This window comes from Podarcis liolepis (genome assembly GCF_965112155.1).
Source record: "Podarcis liolepis genome assembly, chromosome: Z".
In the NCBI taxonomy this organism is placed as follows: Eukaryota; Metazoa; Chordata; class Lepidosauria; order Squamata; family Lacertidae; genus Podarcis; species Podarcis liolepis.
In genome coordinates this window covers 35,070,054-35,086,134 of record NC_139570.1, presented here as the reverse complement: position 1 = coordinate 35,086,134, position 16,081 = coordinate 35,070,054, and the positions used below count along the sequence as shown (strand labels likewise).

The window sequence follows — 16,081 nt, the reverse complement described above, 5'->3', positions numbered from 1 at the left end:
TTTACAAATAGATTGTTTGCTTGTTTTCCCAACAGTGTGTCATGAAATGATTAAGAACATCAGAAATGTAAAGTAAGGGCAAGGGGGAACCAAGCAGCTGCATGGAAATCTTCAGAATAAAAGTATTTTCTGGGCTTAAAGATGGACAGATCAATCACCCTTAAATACGGATGAATTTTTATGAGGACCTTTTCTTTTTTTAATTGCAAACTGATACAAAAATGTGGAAGACTGAACTTAAGACTGGAAGAATGGGTGAAACCTTTGTTGTGAATTGAAAAATGATAAACTGAATTGATAGATTCTCCTATCCTAAGTTAGCCTGATTTTTGCCCACTTTGTGCAATGGGTTAGACAAACCTAGAAGGGATTAGCTTAGTGTAATGTCTGAACATGGAAACCTGGGGCTTATCCTTTTGCCCTACCTTTTGCCCCGTTTTTTCCAGAGAAAGGTCAGCGATGTAATACTCTGTGTCTGAGTGTTTGTTTGCCCAGAGCTTTCCCTGTGGAAACCCACTCTTTAAAGCTGAATCAGAGCAAACGCCAATTCTAGTTTCCAGCAGATTGATGTTTGCTCCAATTGAGCTTTAAAGAGTGGGTTTGCATGGGGAAAGCTCTGGAGCCCAAAAAGGGGGAGGCACACAGCTGTGCTTTAAATTGCAGACTGCCTGAAAAGAGCAGAGGAAAGTTGTGTGGATAAGCCCCTGGCTTGCTTCCCCCTAGCAAGGCACGATTGCTAGTCAGCTTTAACATCTATTCAGTTTCAGCAGCATTTCCTTCACCTCTGCAAGAACCAGGCATATTTATTATTTATTCATTTGATTATTTATTTAGAGCATTTGTACCCCCTCTTCAGCCAAAAGGGCTCCCAGGAGTGGCTTATGCACAGTCAATTAAAACAAGACCACCTCTTTGCTCAGGCTTATAATGTATTTTTTTAAAAAATGACACAGAAGGGAATGGGCAGGGAGGTCAGAGGAGAAGATCATACCCAAGCACCAGTTCTTAAACACCTGTTCTGACAGTAATCACTTGGCACAGGCTGTAATGTGAGCAAGCTGCCCCACCTCCTGGCTGGGAACCTTAAAAGGAGGAGCTTCTATTTAAGTACCTATTCTTGCTCCCTCTTAACATTTTTGTGCAGAACAATTTGTTGCCTTTAGGGGAGGAAATTGTATGCATTTTAATACTCTTGAAATATTAGTTCAATTTGTATTGTATTGTACAGTATTGTATTTGCATGGCTATGTTTGTGTCTGTATTTGTGTTGGGATGCTTGTTTTGGCCAAAAGGTGGCATATTAATAAATAGTAACATAACATAAGGGACGCGGGTGGCGCTGTGGGTTAAACCCACTTGATGATCAGAAGGTCGGCAGTTCAAATCCCCGCAACAGGCTGAGCTCCTGTTGCTCGGTCCCTGCTCCTGCCAACCTAGCAGTTCGAAAGCACATCAAAGTCCAAGTAGATAAATAGGTACTGCTCTGGCGGGAAGGGAAACGGCGTTTCCGTGCGCTGCTCTGGTTCGCCAGAAGCGGCTTAGTCATGCTGGCCACATGAACCGGAAGCTGTACGCCGGCTCCCTCTGCCAGTAAAGCGAGATGAGCGCCGCAACCCCAGAATCGGCCACAAGTGGACCTAATGGTCAGGGGTCCCTTTACTTTTTACCTTTAACATAACATCACAGTTCAGGGGCAGAAGGTGGAGCTGGGCTTGGCTAACGAAATGAGCCCTTCTGAGGTTATCTGATGGGGTGGCTGAGGGAGAAGAGGCCTGGTGCAGCTAGTTCTCCAGCTTATTGTTTTGACAACCAGAAGAAAAACATTGAGTGAGCTTTATTATTATTATTATTATTATTATTATTATTATTATTATTAGAAATCTGGAAAATCTATATAGAAAATCTATCTGTGGGTCCTTCTAGGAATTATGTCATTGCCCTGATAACTTGGTGTCCTATCAGGCTGCAGGTCATAGTCATGGAAATATGCGGCTTTGATTTGTACCCTTCCCCATGCTTGTTCTGCATCCTGTTTTGCTGTGGGGTTAACCCTTTTTTGTTTTTAATTGTCCTGCAAAAGGTATCACCCTTGTTTCTCCTTTTTGCCTCAATTCCTATCGGCAGTCATCACTTGAGTTTGCTATTTTGAGGGAGCGATGACAATGTTGGCCGACCTTGCAGGATTGTTAGGAGGGTTGCAAGCGAGATAATGTACATGAAAAGCTTTTCACGCGTTGAAGCGCTGTATTAATGCCGGTTCTTACACTTGCAGAAAATTCAAGAAATGGAGGAGCGGAGGATAATCAGGATAGGCGAATCCATGAAGACCTTTGCGGAGGTGGACCGGCAGGTGATCCCTATCATTGGGAAATGCCTGGATGAGATAACAAAAGCAGCTGAATCCATTGATCAGAAGCATGTGAGTTCACCGTTCAATGTTTCTTTTTAAGAAACACGGCTGCTGGATTCTCTGCCAAATTGGTTTTCAGGGATGCTTGACGGAGAATGGTGATCGGTCTGGACCTGGTTGGCTTTTTCTTTTGTTTTCCCCTATTACAGTACTTACATTTTGAAATAAAAACACAGCAGCGGTAAGGTATGACCAGCTTAAAATTAGTGCTTTGCCCTATCCCCAAGTGGAAAATAGGTCTGCCACCAAATTTGATCACTTGCCTCTAGCCTTATACTACTTAAGTCACATACTACCCACCCTACACTCCCTCCCCCCTTTCTGGCCTCTGCTTCCCCCCTTGTAGCATCTCCAACAAGATGGAGAGGATGACACAGCTGACGAGGACCCCTCCCAGCAGTGACCACCAAGTGAACCTGTGTGGGATCTGCCCCCACCCTCCCCGTTATGCCAGGGGCAGACGAAGATCAATTTGTTCTGGGTTTCTGACTTCCTGTTTTTGACATCTATCCCTTTTTGCTGCAGAAAAGGGACTGGCTATTTTTAGCTCCATTGTAGTGGAAGGATGTTTGGATTGTTGTGGGAAGTATGTAATATGGATTTAAGGGGGGGGGGAGAGCAATTAAAAAGGAGTTCTAAAGGTTGGGGAATCAGAGGAGGAAGACGCCACTGCCCCCAAAACCTCAGAATGTGATTATCATTTGACATGTTTACTCTTTCAGTTTTGATCTCTGACTTTCTCTTTTCCTCTCTCCACCTCTTCCTCCCCCCATGGGTGCCACATGTGGGTGCCACAACTAGCATGCTTGTGGCTGTAGCTCTGCCCTCCACATCCTACTGGGAACAGGATGAAGGAAAAAATAAGATACCCTTGCTTTCCACGGGGCGGGGGGGGGGCGCTAAGCAGGAAAACGGTTGTGCCATTCCCTGCCTTTCTGGGAAATTATAACACCTGTGGTTGGGGTGGAGCGGGGGGAAATTCAGTTCAGGACCACGTTGCATTTAAAAAGTGAACTTTCCTAATTCATACTTTTTGAAACAGTAAGCAGACTGAAATGCAGTTTTCCCAACCAAGGTTTGTGTGCAAAAATGTAGATATATATACTTGCATGCAGAAATGTGTATATGAAAATAATTTGCACTAAAATGCTGAAGAATTTTCACAAGGACTTTAAGGAAATAGATGTGGAAATATGGAGAATAAGATTGGAAAACTGAAAAACTGAAAGAAACTGAAAATGACAGATTCACCCGTCCCTAGTAATCAAACTAGTGTCAAACAGCTTTTCAGAATCTCAGGCAGAGGCCTTCAGGTCCATTTACCTGAGGATTACGCATGGGACCCTGTGCATGCAAAGCATATCCAACAGTTTGGGTCCAGAATATCTCCACCTGATCCCTTATATCCCTGCCTGGACCCTGAGGTCTTTTGGGGAGTTTTTGTGGTTCAGATTCACAGCTGGTATTCACCAGGAGCCGTGCTGCATTCAGTATTGTGAGCCAAATTTTGTGGAAACACCCTCCCCCCCCCCCCCCGAAATGAGAAAGGCTCCCTCGTTGTTAAACTTCCAGTACCTACTGGATATTTTTCTCTTTTTTATTCCTGCAGACATTTTAATGGAATTCTAATGTTTTCACTCATTTTAGACTTTCATTGTATTGAGTGTTCTTTTACTTCACTTAGAGATGTCTGTAACTAATTGGTATGTAAATTGCAGAAATAATTCAAAAATACCACTAAGCCATGAAGCCCTTTTATTGAAACTCATCTTTCTGGGGAATTCAAGGGCTGTGAGATTTCCAAGACAGACAATCCCAGGAGCTTTGAGTTTCCTTCAGAGGAGTTTCACGTCACAAACTTTTTTCAAAAAAAGTGAGTAATACTGCATTCTGGCAACTACAGTCCTCTGTGCATCATTGGGCTGGTTTGCCAGAAGGTGCTGCTGCTGAGCTGGTCTTCTCTGCTTGAGCACCACTAGTGGCTGGAGTGTGGTACTGCATCATCTAGTCCAGTAGCCATCATGACACAAGTAGACTAATAGGACTCCACCTGGATGTACATAAGCACTCAGACCAGCTCCTCACTTTGAGTTTTTATGAAGGCTGACCTGCTTTCAGTCTGTGAACCTACCGGCCAGCTCTGCCTCCATAATGACTGTGTACAGTGTACTTACTAGTTCTGTCTGATACACCACTTATCAATGGCATTTTAAAAAAACAAATTATTAGCATTGTTTTCTGTGTTGTCCTGATTGTTTCAGGATTCCAAGTTGGTGGTAGAAGCCTTCAAATCTGGGTTTGAGCCTCCAGGCGATGTCGATTTTGAGGACTTCACCCAGCCAATCAAGCGCACCGTCTCCGACTCCAGCCTTTCAAACTCCAAAGATGGGAAGCCGGAGTCCAGATTCAGCAGCAAGTCCAAGGGCAAGTTGTGGCCGTTCATCAAGAAAAACAAGGTACCGGATTATTTTTTTCCAGATTTCGGCTTAGTTGTGTCAGTAGCTTTGTCGTTTGCTACTTGTGTGTTACTTTGTAATCCCAGCAGTGAAGACTTTTTTCTTCTCTCTTTTCTCTTTCTTTTTCATTAGAAATTAGTTTCTAAGAACTAATAGCTGATGTCTTGTAATTTATTGTAATATTTTTAATTTATTGGATTTTGCTTTAATTTGCAAAGTTTTTATGATTTCTATGTACTTTTAAAAAAATATTGTGTTGCTTTTTATTGTTTTTAAAGCTGTTTTCTTCAGCTTGGTTTTGTTTGAGTTGTCATGTCTTTGCCATGGTGGTTTTTAGTTTCTCGTTCAATCCCAAAGAGTTGCTCTCTGCTTTCATTGTCTCATGCTTGCCTGTTGCCCTCTGATCACATCGCTCATCCCTTTCCAGCTAATTAACAACATGCCTGTCTCCTTTACTGCATCCCTGATGCCTGTCTCTCTGTTGCTTTTCCACAACATAACTGAACTCATGGGGTGCAACCTTCTTTTTCTTTTTAAAAACCCGCTTGATGAGGTCTTATTATTCCAAACATCTGCTCCAACGTATGTACCAACAATGGCTGTGTGATGCTGTTAGGCCGCTCGCATTTTGCCATGCTACACAGTCAGCCTTGTGGACAAGGATAAGAAAGTTACTAGTCTATAATCTGTTCTTAGGCCCACATGTGTCTGTTAACTCATTGGTTCCACATAAGCGCTAGTTTGCCAGAGCTTTCCTAAATAGCCACGTCTTCTTTGCTCATGGCAGTTGACTTGGGCAATAGGTGTTGGCACACAAGTGCATCAGGCCCCTCCATCTGTGGCCTGGGCAGCAAATGTTTTGGATTACCCTTTGTAACTCATTCTCCATTCATTTACATTTCCTGCCGGCCTTTGTAACTTTATCCCCATTTGTATTTACTGTTTCTCTTTTTTCCCATTGATGCATGAAGGCATGCTGTCTTGAAGTCCCATTGCATTCAGGGGGTGTGTGACTAACAGGATCCTTCTGTCTGATCAGATTCCTTTCCTCCTACCAAGTCCCCTGAAGTTCAAGAGTGGGTTAGAGAGTACTCATTTCTGTCTCCTTGATCCTCCCAGCTTTAGGCTATTAGTCGCAAACAGTGCTATTTCAAACTCTCAGTCTTCAGGGAACCTTTCCCCATGCCAGGGTGTCTGTTTAGAGAAAAGGCAAGTAAGAGGTAACATGATGCAGAAATTAATAAAATTATACGCATGGCACAGAGAAAATGGAGGGAAGGGGGGGAAATTCTCCCCTTCTCCTAACACTAGAACTTGTGAGAATCCAATGTAGCTGAATGCTGGAAGATTCAGGACATATGGAAGAAAGTCCTCCTTCAGGCCGCATAGAGTTAAACTGTGGAACTCCCTTCCACTGGAGGCAGTGATGGCCAACCTGGATGGCTTTAAAAGAGGTTTCCCATGGGAATCTGGTTGACCGCTGTGAGAACAAGAGGCTGAGCTAGATGGGTTCCTTTTAGGCTCTTCTTATATTGGTGAACTTGTGGATATATGTCACAGAACTCCCACTAAGGAGTCTGGGAAGTAGTCTAGGGCACACTGTTCACACAGAGCCCTGCCCAGGCCCTGTGGATGGAGATCACAGCCTCCAGAACACATCCAGCCCCTCTCCTTCCTCCCAGATCTCTTCCAGTGAAGAAGTGTGTGATATTTAGGAGTCCCTATTAAGCTTCTAAGAACCAACCTGGGTTTCCTGATGTCGACTGATCCAGCTGGCAGATAACTCCCTCCACACCCACATGGAAACATGAGCCAAGGAATGGGGGATGAATTCAGTCCTCGTTTTAAGTGCAAACTTTCAAAAGTTGAGCTTTCTAAAGCAGTATCCAAATGCAGCCATCGTTCGAAATTCATGCCTGCAAATTGTGTGATGCAGTTCTCTGGCTCAAGTAACATGTGAAAAATGTGTGTGCAGTGGTAAAGTGTGCATGAAAATGCATCAGTCGGTGAAAGTAACATGCAAAGATGCATTATATTAGAATCATAAAGTTGCAGGGTTGTAAGGGGCCCAAAGTGTCATCTAGTCCAACCCCCTGCAATGTAGGAATCACATCTAAAGGATCCCTGGCAGATTAGGGCAAATTGCTTTACCCAAAAAAAAAAAAAGGATTGTCAGAGAAAATTGCCTTAAAAACCATGTGTGTTAAGATAAATTCAAACTAAAATACTGATGAATTGTCATGATGACCTATCATTATTATTATTATTATTATTATTATTATTATTAAAAAGAAAGAAAAAAGTCACAAACTGATTTGGAAATGTATGGAAATGAAAAGATAGCCCCCCCAGAAAAACAGAGAAAAGAGAAACACAAAGCAACCAGAATTGACAGATCCACCCATCCCTGCTTGCCCCATCCTCATCTGCCTGCCAGAATTTGATGTAAAGAAATGCACTGAATTTTTTTTTTAATCCTTTGAGAAGAAGGGTGGGGTACAAATTTATTTATTTATTTCATTTCATTTATCTCACACCTTTTCCTCCCAGGAGCTCAAGGGTGCTCTTACATGGTCCTCCCCCTCCTTGTTTAATCCCCAAAACAATCCTGTTGGGTAGCTTGGGCTCAGAGGCAGTGACTGGCCCATGGTCACACCCAGTGGGCTTCTTGGCTAGGTGTAGGATTCGAACCATCGTCAACACAGGTCCCAGTCTAGCACTCTTAACCACTGTGACACGCTGGCTCTCGAATAACAAATGAATTAAATAAAATAGGAGCTTTCCACAGTTTCATCTTGCCCGCCATCTAAGAATCTCAGCATCCTGTCATGGCACGTGGATTTATCCTGTTTGTACCTTTGAGGTGGAGAGAGCCGAGAAGGAGAGGGTGTGTCATTTGCCAAGGCCTCATGGTGAACTTCATAGCTGTATGAGAGATTTGAAAGTGGGGGCCCCTGGTAGCTTTGCTGTATGACTCATCGTGTTTTCCATAGAGGGAATTCGCTTGTGCTCCGAGATAACAAGTTCCTGATGAATCCAGTTGTATAATCAGGGCTAGGGAAATGGGCTGTGGAAGGGAATCTCCCAATTTTCTTCGCTTCACCCTCTCATCTTGTTTGCATGTGGCATGATGAGGATTTCTGGCAGCGCAGGGTGGGGGTAGGGAATGCCGTGCATTAACTCTTTGCATTGACCACTTACTAAAACTCATTCCCCTCCCCCCCATCACATGCTCCTTTAATAACACAAATCTTTTTTTATTCTTAAAAACAATCACCTTCCCAACCCTTGATCCTTCCCTTTATGCGATATATATATATAAATTTTATTTGGGGGCGGGGAGGCGGGGAAACCATGGCTTTTTTTTATTTTAAAAAAATGCTTTTGAAACGTTGCTTTTTTGCACTTTTGGGTTCATTTCTGTTCGGTTTTCTTTTGCGGACGTGCTTTTTTTTCTGGGTTTGTTTTGTAACCGTTTTTTTCCCCTTTTTTAATTCTATCACTTCTCCATCTCTTATACGTAGTTTATGTCCCTTTTAACATCCCCCCATCAGCCCCCTCCTCCGCCCCCTTCTTCTTCTGCCTCACCTTCCGCTGTTCCTAATGGCCCCCAGTCTCCCAAGCAGCAAAAGGAGCCCCTCTCCCACCGCTTCAACGAGTTCATGACCTCCAAACCCAAAATCCACTGCTTCCGGAGCCTAAAACGCGGGGTAAGTTTGCCTCTGGGTGTGTCTCTGTCTGTCTCTTTCTTGGGTACCTAAACTGCACATCCAATCATGACTTCTTTGAGTAACTGAATCTGTTTTTCCTACTGCATCCATCCCTCCCCCTTTCTTCCCCGTGCGTCTGTCTATATGTTTTTAATGCATACCATACAAGTTCTCGTTACACACAACCTGCACATTTAAAGCACATGGCTCACCCCCTCTTAAGAATCCTGGGAACTGTACTTTTCCCCTCAACAGGGCCCAGCACCTTCAACAAACTACAATTCCCATGATTTTTTTGCGGGGAAGTGCACATTGTATGTACGGAGTGGATGTGACCTCTGAGAAATTTTAAAAAGCTGCTGTCAAAAACCCCCACAATGAAACCACAATGCAAATATGTAGCTCTGGACTGCAGTTGAGTCAACAATCCAAGTGCAGCCAATTTGGAGGGACAACGGAAGGCATGGCATCATGCAGTGATGCAGCCTTTGCACGTCCAGGAGCATTTTTTATTTCTCGTAACACCCTGAACCTTTAATTGGCAGGACTCTGCCATAGAAAATTCCCCAAAGAAGAGTTTGCATGACTTAAAGGCCACATCTTTAGCCAGGCATTTAGAGCACTCCAAACTACCGTATTTTTGCGTGTATAACACGCCCCTGTGTATAAGATGCCCCTTGTTTTGGGGGACTCAAAATTAATTAAGAAAATGGGGGGAGATTGCCCCGGTGAATAAGGACCCCCCTTTTAACATTATTTTTTAGTAAAAAAAAAAAAAGCCTAGTCTTATACATGGCAAAGTACGGTACTTTACGTCATGGCTTCTTCCACTAAAGGATCCTGGGAACTGCAGTTTTTTAAGGGTGCTGCGATTTGTTAGGAGGCTCCTATTCCCCTCCAAAAGCTACAATTCCCAGAGTGGTTTAACAATCCCACTGGGAACTCTGGGAATTGTAGCTCTGGGAGGGAAAATAGGGGTCTTCTAACAACTCTCAGCACCCTTAATAGACCAGTTCCCAGCAGAGACACCACCTTGAATAAAACATTTTGAGGACCCAAATGAGCCTGCCCCCAATCCTAGCAACAGATGGGGCGGAAGTTGCCCACCCACCCCACATTTTATCTCCAAAACAACTCTGTGAGATTGGTCTCAGAAACAAGGACTGGTCCAGGGATATTCTGAATTCTTAAAGTTAAAAAGGGACTTGAACCCAACTCTCCTCAAGCCCAAATTTCTAGGCCTCTGGTTGCCTCCTTGCACCTGCCCAAAATCAACAAGGGCTGGCTGCAAAATTATGCATTTGCTTGCTTGGGCATTTTTTTAAGACTCGCCTTATTTCTGTGACAGTAAGTTGCTTTTTAATATTGTGTGTTAATGGTTGTAACCTCCCCTGGAAGCCTTGGTGTAAAGGGCAGATTAACAATAACAACAACAACAACAACAACAGGTGGGGAACTTTTCTCTCCTACTCATCTGAATTAGGTGCTTCTAGGTTTTTTGGTTTGTTTTTTTTAATGATCAGCTGCAGCCGCTTCCTCATTCATTCCGGCAGAGCTCCGGGAACCTGCAGTTTGCATTCTCTCTTTCTCTCTCTGCTCCATTCACAAGGGCCGTAAGAAATGATGTCAGAGGGCTTTGCCCAGTCCCAGTTCCCTTGCCATCCAGCAACCCGTTTACAAGTTGGGAAACGAAGTCCAAATGTGGAAAAGAAAGAAAAGCAGCAATACCCATCACTGGGGAGGGGGGCTGCCCCCTCAAATATTTTATTGGGGTGAGGGACACAAAGGAGTTGGCACCTATGTTTCCCAGCATCCTTTGGGAGAAGCCATCGCTGTTTAAAGTGGTATAGTAATGCTTCAAATGTGCAGATCTTGCTTTAATGCACCACTTCATTCTTTGGTTTACACCTGATGGACTTTCCCCCCTCCTTTTGACTTGACTTGAGTCAGATCATTCCTGTACTGAGTGGGTGGATTCCTTTGCCACCATGAAAGCAAATTGCCATGAGCCAGACTCTGCCAGTGAACAAAACTGACTCTTCATTTGAATTTTTGTGGTTTTCATTCCGTGGAAGTTCTTGATGTGATTTCCCTTTCCTTCTCACTGTGTAATTAACTCTTCACTTCACACCAGGAATGTTACTTGATCATCACCTTGTTTCATTTTATATATGTGTGTGTGTGCATATAGCCAATAGTAGCCTTCAGTATGTGTAGATATTCCAGCTTAATGCTCTTGCAATCTAGCTGTAGTGATTCTTTCATCTGTGTTTGTGTACAGTCGGTACAGTCGTGCCTCGCAAGACGAATCCGTTCTGTGATTCTCTTCGTCTAGCGGTTTTTTCGTCTTGCAAAGCAAGCCCATTGACAGATTAGCGGATTAGCGCTATTAGCGGCTTTTAGCGGCTTATCGGCTGATCGGATCAGCTGATAAGCGGCTTAGCGGTTTAGAAAAGGGGGGGGAGGGGGGGAAAACCTGCAGGAACTGGCAAGACATTGTCGTCTTGTGAAGCGAGCCCATAGGAAATTTGTCTAGCGAAGCACCTCCAAAACGGAAAACTCTTTCGTCTAGCGAGTTTTCCGTCTTGCGAGGCATTCGTCTTGCGGGGCACCACTGTATATAAGATATATAAATCAAAGTGTTTAGCCTGTGAAATTTTATTTTATGTCCTGGTTTGTATTATTGCAGTTAAATTTCGGTGGGGGAGGGGTTGCCCTTCATATTGTGTACATACTCACTGTTCTTATAAATGGAATGATTTTGCTGATTCATGGGGCTAACTGGGTTCAAAGGGCTGACTTTCCATGTTGTGATCTAACAACTCCACAGCACACTCTTGAGTCCCATCCGTGCTGGAAAATATATCCTGGAAATCGTGTTCCATCTGGAAAATCATGTGGTCATTCTACTTCAGACCACAAACCTATAATTGAATGTCCTACTGCATCGAAGACTCCCTGCCTGTAGAAAGCTAACAGGGAAGACAATTTTTAATAGGCTTATGCTGGCGTGATAGATGTGTGGATTTTTTGGTATTTAAAAATATATTTATTTACATGGACTTCTCCCTTCTGTGTCTCAGAGTTCTTCTTGACATGCCAAATGGTGAGCTGAATGTACCCTGATGCCTCAGACAAGCTCCAAATTTATGGCTTGCTGTTTCTTAGGAACCTTACGAACAGATGAGCTGTGGAGCATGTGCAGAGTGCGACTTCAGAACAGAGTAGCAGAAAAGGAACCCAGCACGACTTTCCTAACATGTCACAGTACATCAAAGCTGCTTAGAGCTGATTGGGGAACATATCCCTGATTGTTCTCTATACCTCCCCCTCCCAAAAAAAAACCCTCTTCAGCACAGAGCTGAGGGTTTATTGGTCTGCTTTGAGTAGGACTAACATTGGCTGCATCCATACATTGTGGGTCATCTGACTCTTTTGCCCCAAGCAGAACCTGGATGGTTGAACACTTGAAGATGCTTTCAACCGCATGCATAATTTCAGGATCTGCTTGCAGCAAAGCCTCTTAACTAGAGCAGAAACACCCCCCTCCCCACAGTTTTATTTTGTTTGATGACAAAAAAAATCCTGCATGTTACCATGCAGGGAAGATTTGATATTCTATATCCACAGAGGAGTTCTGATTATTTATTACCCCCCCCCAAGTGATTTGACAACTCTGAGGCTGGAGAGGTGTTTGGGGGTTTTTGCACTAACTTCAGTCTTTCGTTTCACCCACCAGGAAGGCATTAGAGCTGAGTGGTTAGGTTTTCAGTGTCGATTTTTGGAAATCCAAATCACCAGAATGCGAAAATGCATCAGATTCCTCGCCAGCACAAAAATGAAAGTTTGGTTTGGTTCTACAGCTTACCCATTTCCCACAAAGATAAGCACTGTGAGGCCCCAGGCAGAGACATCCTCATAGCTTAGCAAAATGATCTTCTGATCTATCCATCTCCAGGCACCTGAATTTCCTGCTTTATCTTTTCCAATAACAGGTGTGGCTTTCTGGGTGTCCCTCTGTGGGGTCAGATCCAGGATAGTCAATGTGGTGCCTTCCAAATGTCCCTGTGGTGTAACCACTGGTCATAGTGGGGTTGTATTGAAAGCGGTGCTAAGTCAACCTCCCACCAACACAACAATTCCCACTGACTCAACTGGTCTCCCTCTGCACACACTCTGAAACTGATTCTGTTTTTTTTCTGGGGGTGGGAATCCTTGTGTTTTTGGGGTGCACAAGTTGGGTTCCACCTGACAGCTGGGAACTGATGGGAGCTGTAGTGCAAACATCTGGAGGGCAGCACATTGGGTACCTCTGCTGTGTTAGATGATAATGTGGACGTCAGACCTAAGCAGAGCTATCTGTTTATTTTTGCTGTAGAAGCAGTAAATGCAGAGGTCTATTTTCCCCCCTTTCCCCTCAACCCCTTTTAATCCATGTGTTTTTCTCTTGCTGACTCAGCAACAGTCACAGTCTTTGTATTTTCACAAAGAGCTCATGAAGAGGACTTTAGGCAAACCCACCTATGCGCTTGAGGCTAGGGAATATGTTGTAAGTCTGTGTTGACAGTGTGGCCAGGCTGTACAGTCGCTGCTCCAGTCACCGACCTCATTTACAACATTGCAAGAGGCGGGTAGAAAAGGTGGGCTGTCACTTTGCGGAAGGCTGCCATGTGCAGAATCAAAAATTTTAACTCAAAAAACCCCTCCAAAATAACAAAGCCTTTTCGCAGGCATTGCAGGGACCACGTGAAAGAAGGCTTGCTTTTTAATTTTAGGGTCAGAAGCAGCTCCCTTTGTTTGAACAAAACGGGAGCAAGAATTGGGTGCCAGAAGTGGGGCAGGAAAACCAGGCAGGCAAAAATTGCATTGGCAGTGGAACTCCATTCAGGTGTGGGAGAGGACAAGCTGGGAGAATAGGCGTGGACTGCAAATCAAGTTTGCAAATTTATGGTGTTGGAAGGCCATGAAGACTATGCTGTTTAGACTTAGGAGCTAAGAATGCTTTTTCAGCCCAGGGGCTGCATTCCCTCATTGGCTGGTGGCTGCGAGCTGCATGCCAGTGGTGGGTGGGGGCCAGGTACAAAAGTAAGTGGAGCAAGAGGTGTGATGCATAACTTAATGCAGTCAGCTGTATCAGAGGGTTTCCACGCACCTGTGCCTTCTCCATCTTTTCAAGGACACATTCCAGGCAGGCAAAAGCAGGGCAGGGCCAGTTCCAAGGGCTAAATAGAAAAGCATAGAGGGTCATATTCGACCCAACAGCCATCCATTCCTGACTGTGAAGTGTATTCCAGTAGCGCTAAACTATGGTTTAGCATTCATTGCGTGCAAAATGGACCATTGCAACTCTTAAGGTCGCAATCTCCTATACTCTTTAAGTTTCAGTGGAGGGGAGGTTGAACTGAACTTGGGTTTACTCAAAAGACATAGTTAGATGGGAATACAAAAATGTAAAATTCTTCTAAATGTTATAGGAAAATGAACTAAACTGCACAGATAACACAGATCAGGTGAAGATTTTGGTCAGGCTTTGACCTGAATAGGCAAGTCGATTTGTTATTATACCATGGTTGCAATTTTATCTATTTTGACAACCAGTGTTTGGCCAATTTTGTTGTTATCTGTAAACTCTGTAAGGATTTTGGTCAGGCTTTGACCTGAATAGATAAATCAATGAGATTCCCCAGTGGGAAGCCCACAAGCAGGACCTCATAGCAGCAGCAACACTCTCCCCGGCCGCGATTCCCAGCAAATGGGTATTTTGAAACATCCTGCCTCCAGCAGTGGCAGTAGAACATAAGAGCAGCCCTGCAGCTGGTTCAAGCCAACAGCCTACCTAGACCAGCATCACAGTGGCCAACCGGGTGTCCCAAAGGGAAACCTACAAGCAGGACCCAGGCATAACAGCAACTCCCACCTCCTGCAGTTTCCAGCAATTGGCATTCAGAAGCATTGTGAATGCTCCAACACTGGACAGTATTATCTTTGTAATTTTATCCATTTTGATTGCATTTTCTTTCTTTTTTTTTACTTTGGATTAAAATTCTACTTCAATTTCCTATAATGTTTTGAAGCCTTTTACATATATATTTTTTAATTCCTACCCAATTAGTCTTTAATTTTAGTTTGGCAAGTGGAAAGTAGCATATCTTTCCTTCCTTGTTTGTTTATTTCTGAGTAGGCATGCCTTGGGTTGATTCCATTAAAAGACAACATATCCATGTCATTATTATTTTTTAAAAAAATTAACCTTGACCTAAAGTTTTAAAATACTGTTCTAAAGAAGATTGCCCCTAGAGAAAGCAAATTTCTTGTTATTAGTGGGTGTCAGTCTGGGACAGCTTCTTTGGACATGTACATGGCAGTACTAAGCAACTAAGGCCATTATTATTAACACTATTAGCAATTTATTACCCTCCCCTGACCCTAAGGTCCCAGGGTGGATTACAACAAATAAAACAACATTTTAAATCAGTTTAAAAACAACTTACAAAGATTATTACAAACAAATTAATCCGGCCACTTCATCAGCTTCTTCTGCTAGGTTCTAAACCTTGCTGGATATGGAATCGCAGGCCTGGAAGGAACCCACAGATACCATCCAAACTGACAAACTCCCCCCCCCCCAAAAAAAACAAGTTGTGACAATGAAGAGGGTTCCAGTGTGGTTGGGAGGTCCTTGTGGCTTCCTGTTGCAAACTGCCAATACTGTATATTTGCAACTGGAGATGCTTCAGAGGAGGATAAGGACAAGCCTTATAAAGCTAAGAACATTCTGTATTGTTGTTATTATTATTATATCAGTGGGCCTCATTTCCTTGAGCTACACATTAAACTTGGAAAGGGTTCAGAGAGATTTGTCTGAGGCTCTCAAAAGGAACTGTTGCATTGGCAAAACCAGAGACTTGGGGTTGGGGGGGGGGTAAGGCCTGTTTTGCCCGTTGTAAGTGAGAGTCATCGTTTGTGACTTATCCAATAACACATAGAACTTGCTGGCTTTTTCATGCGCTCTTGTGTGTTATTGACGCTTGTGGCTCTTAGGCTTCCTCCATCTGCTCACCGCAAATGGCTACCTTAGAATCATCCCCAGGATGCGTGCCTGAAAAAGATTGACTCCTTTCCCCCTCTTCTGTTCTTTTTTTACATTTCCTAGAAATGTAATTAACTAGTAATCACCACCTCATCAGCTCCCCTGCGCTCCAGAGTCTCCAAAATTGGCTGAGTGAATATCTCAAGGTGTTTTTTTTTAATGACATCCTAAATAATGTTGTAGGGCCTACTGGTCGAAAGGCAGAGTTGAAAGGACGTATGCTTAACTGATTAATTAACAAAGCCCACCCAATGCAGCAGAAAATTAGGAACAGATGAAATTGACACATGTTACTTCTATAGTGCAGCCTTTTAACAAGGCCTCATAAATTACTACATGCCATATTGGTCCGAATATAAGCTGCCCCCCCCCCCATATAAGCTACATGCTTAAAATGAGATCTCTTAAATCTTAT

General features: G+C 43.6%; 2 protein-coding genes across 16 annotated transcripts in view; one reads left to right on the top strand and one right to left on the bottom strand.

Moving 5' to 3' along the window:
* FNBP1 (formin binding protein 1) overlaps nt 1-16,081 on the top strand; it is a 122,185-nt gene that overhangs the window by 81,397 nt on the left and 24,707 nt on the right. For 7 of the 15 annotated variants that reach the window (XR_014521373.1, XR_014521374.1, XR_014521378.1 and 4 more), the window contains exons 8-9: nt 2,273-2,419; nt 4,672-4,866. Coding sequence is in view for 6 of the 15 variants with exons in the window: in XM_083485132.1 (XP_083341258.1) it covers nt 2,273-2,419; nt 4,672-4,866 (342 nt within the window). In the remaining 9 variants the exon portion in view is untranslated. Of the gene's footprint in view, nt 1-2,272; nt 2,420-4,671; nt 4,867-8,390; nt 8,577-13,035; nt 13,126-16,081 lie in introns of all 15 variants that reach the window. The other 8 variants (XM_083485131.1, XM_083485134.1, XM_083485133.1 and 5 more) reach the window with 4 other exon arrangements.
* The window catches only part of USP20 (ubiquitin specific peptidase 20), a 76,361-nt gene continuing 65,476 nt past the window's right edge, over nt 5,197-16,081 (bottom strand). The window contains exon 25 of the mRNA XM_083485039.1: nt 5,197-6,060. The gene's annotated coding sequence lies outside the window, so the exon portion shown is untranslated. The remainder of the gene's footprint in view (nt 6,061-16,081) is intronic.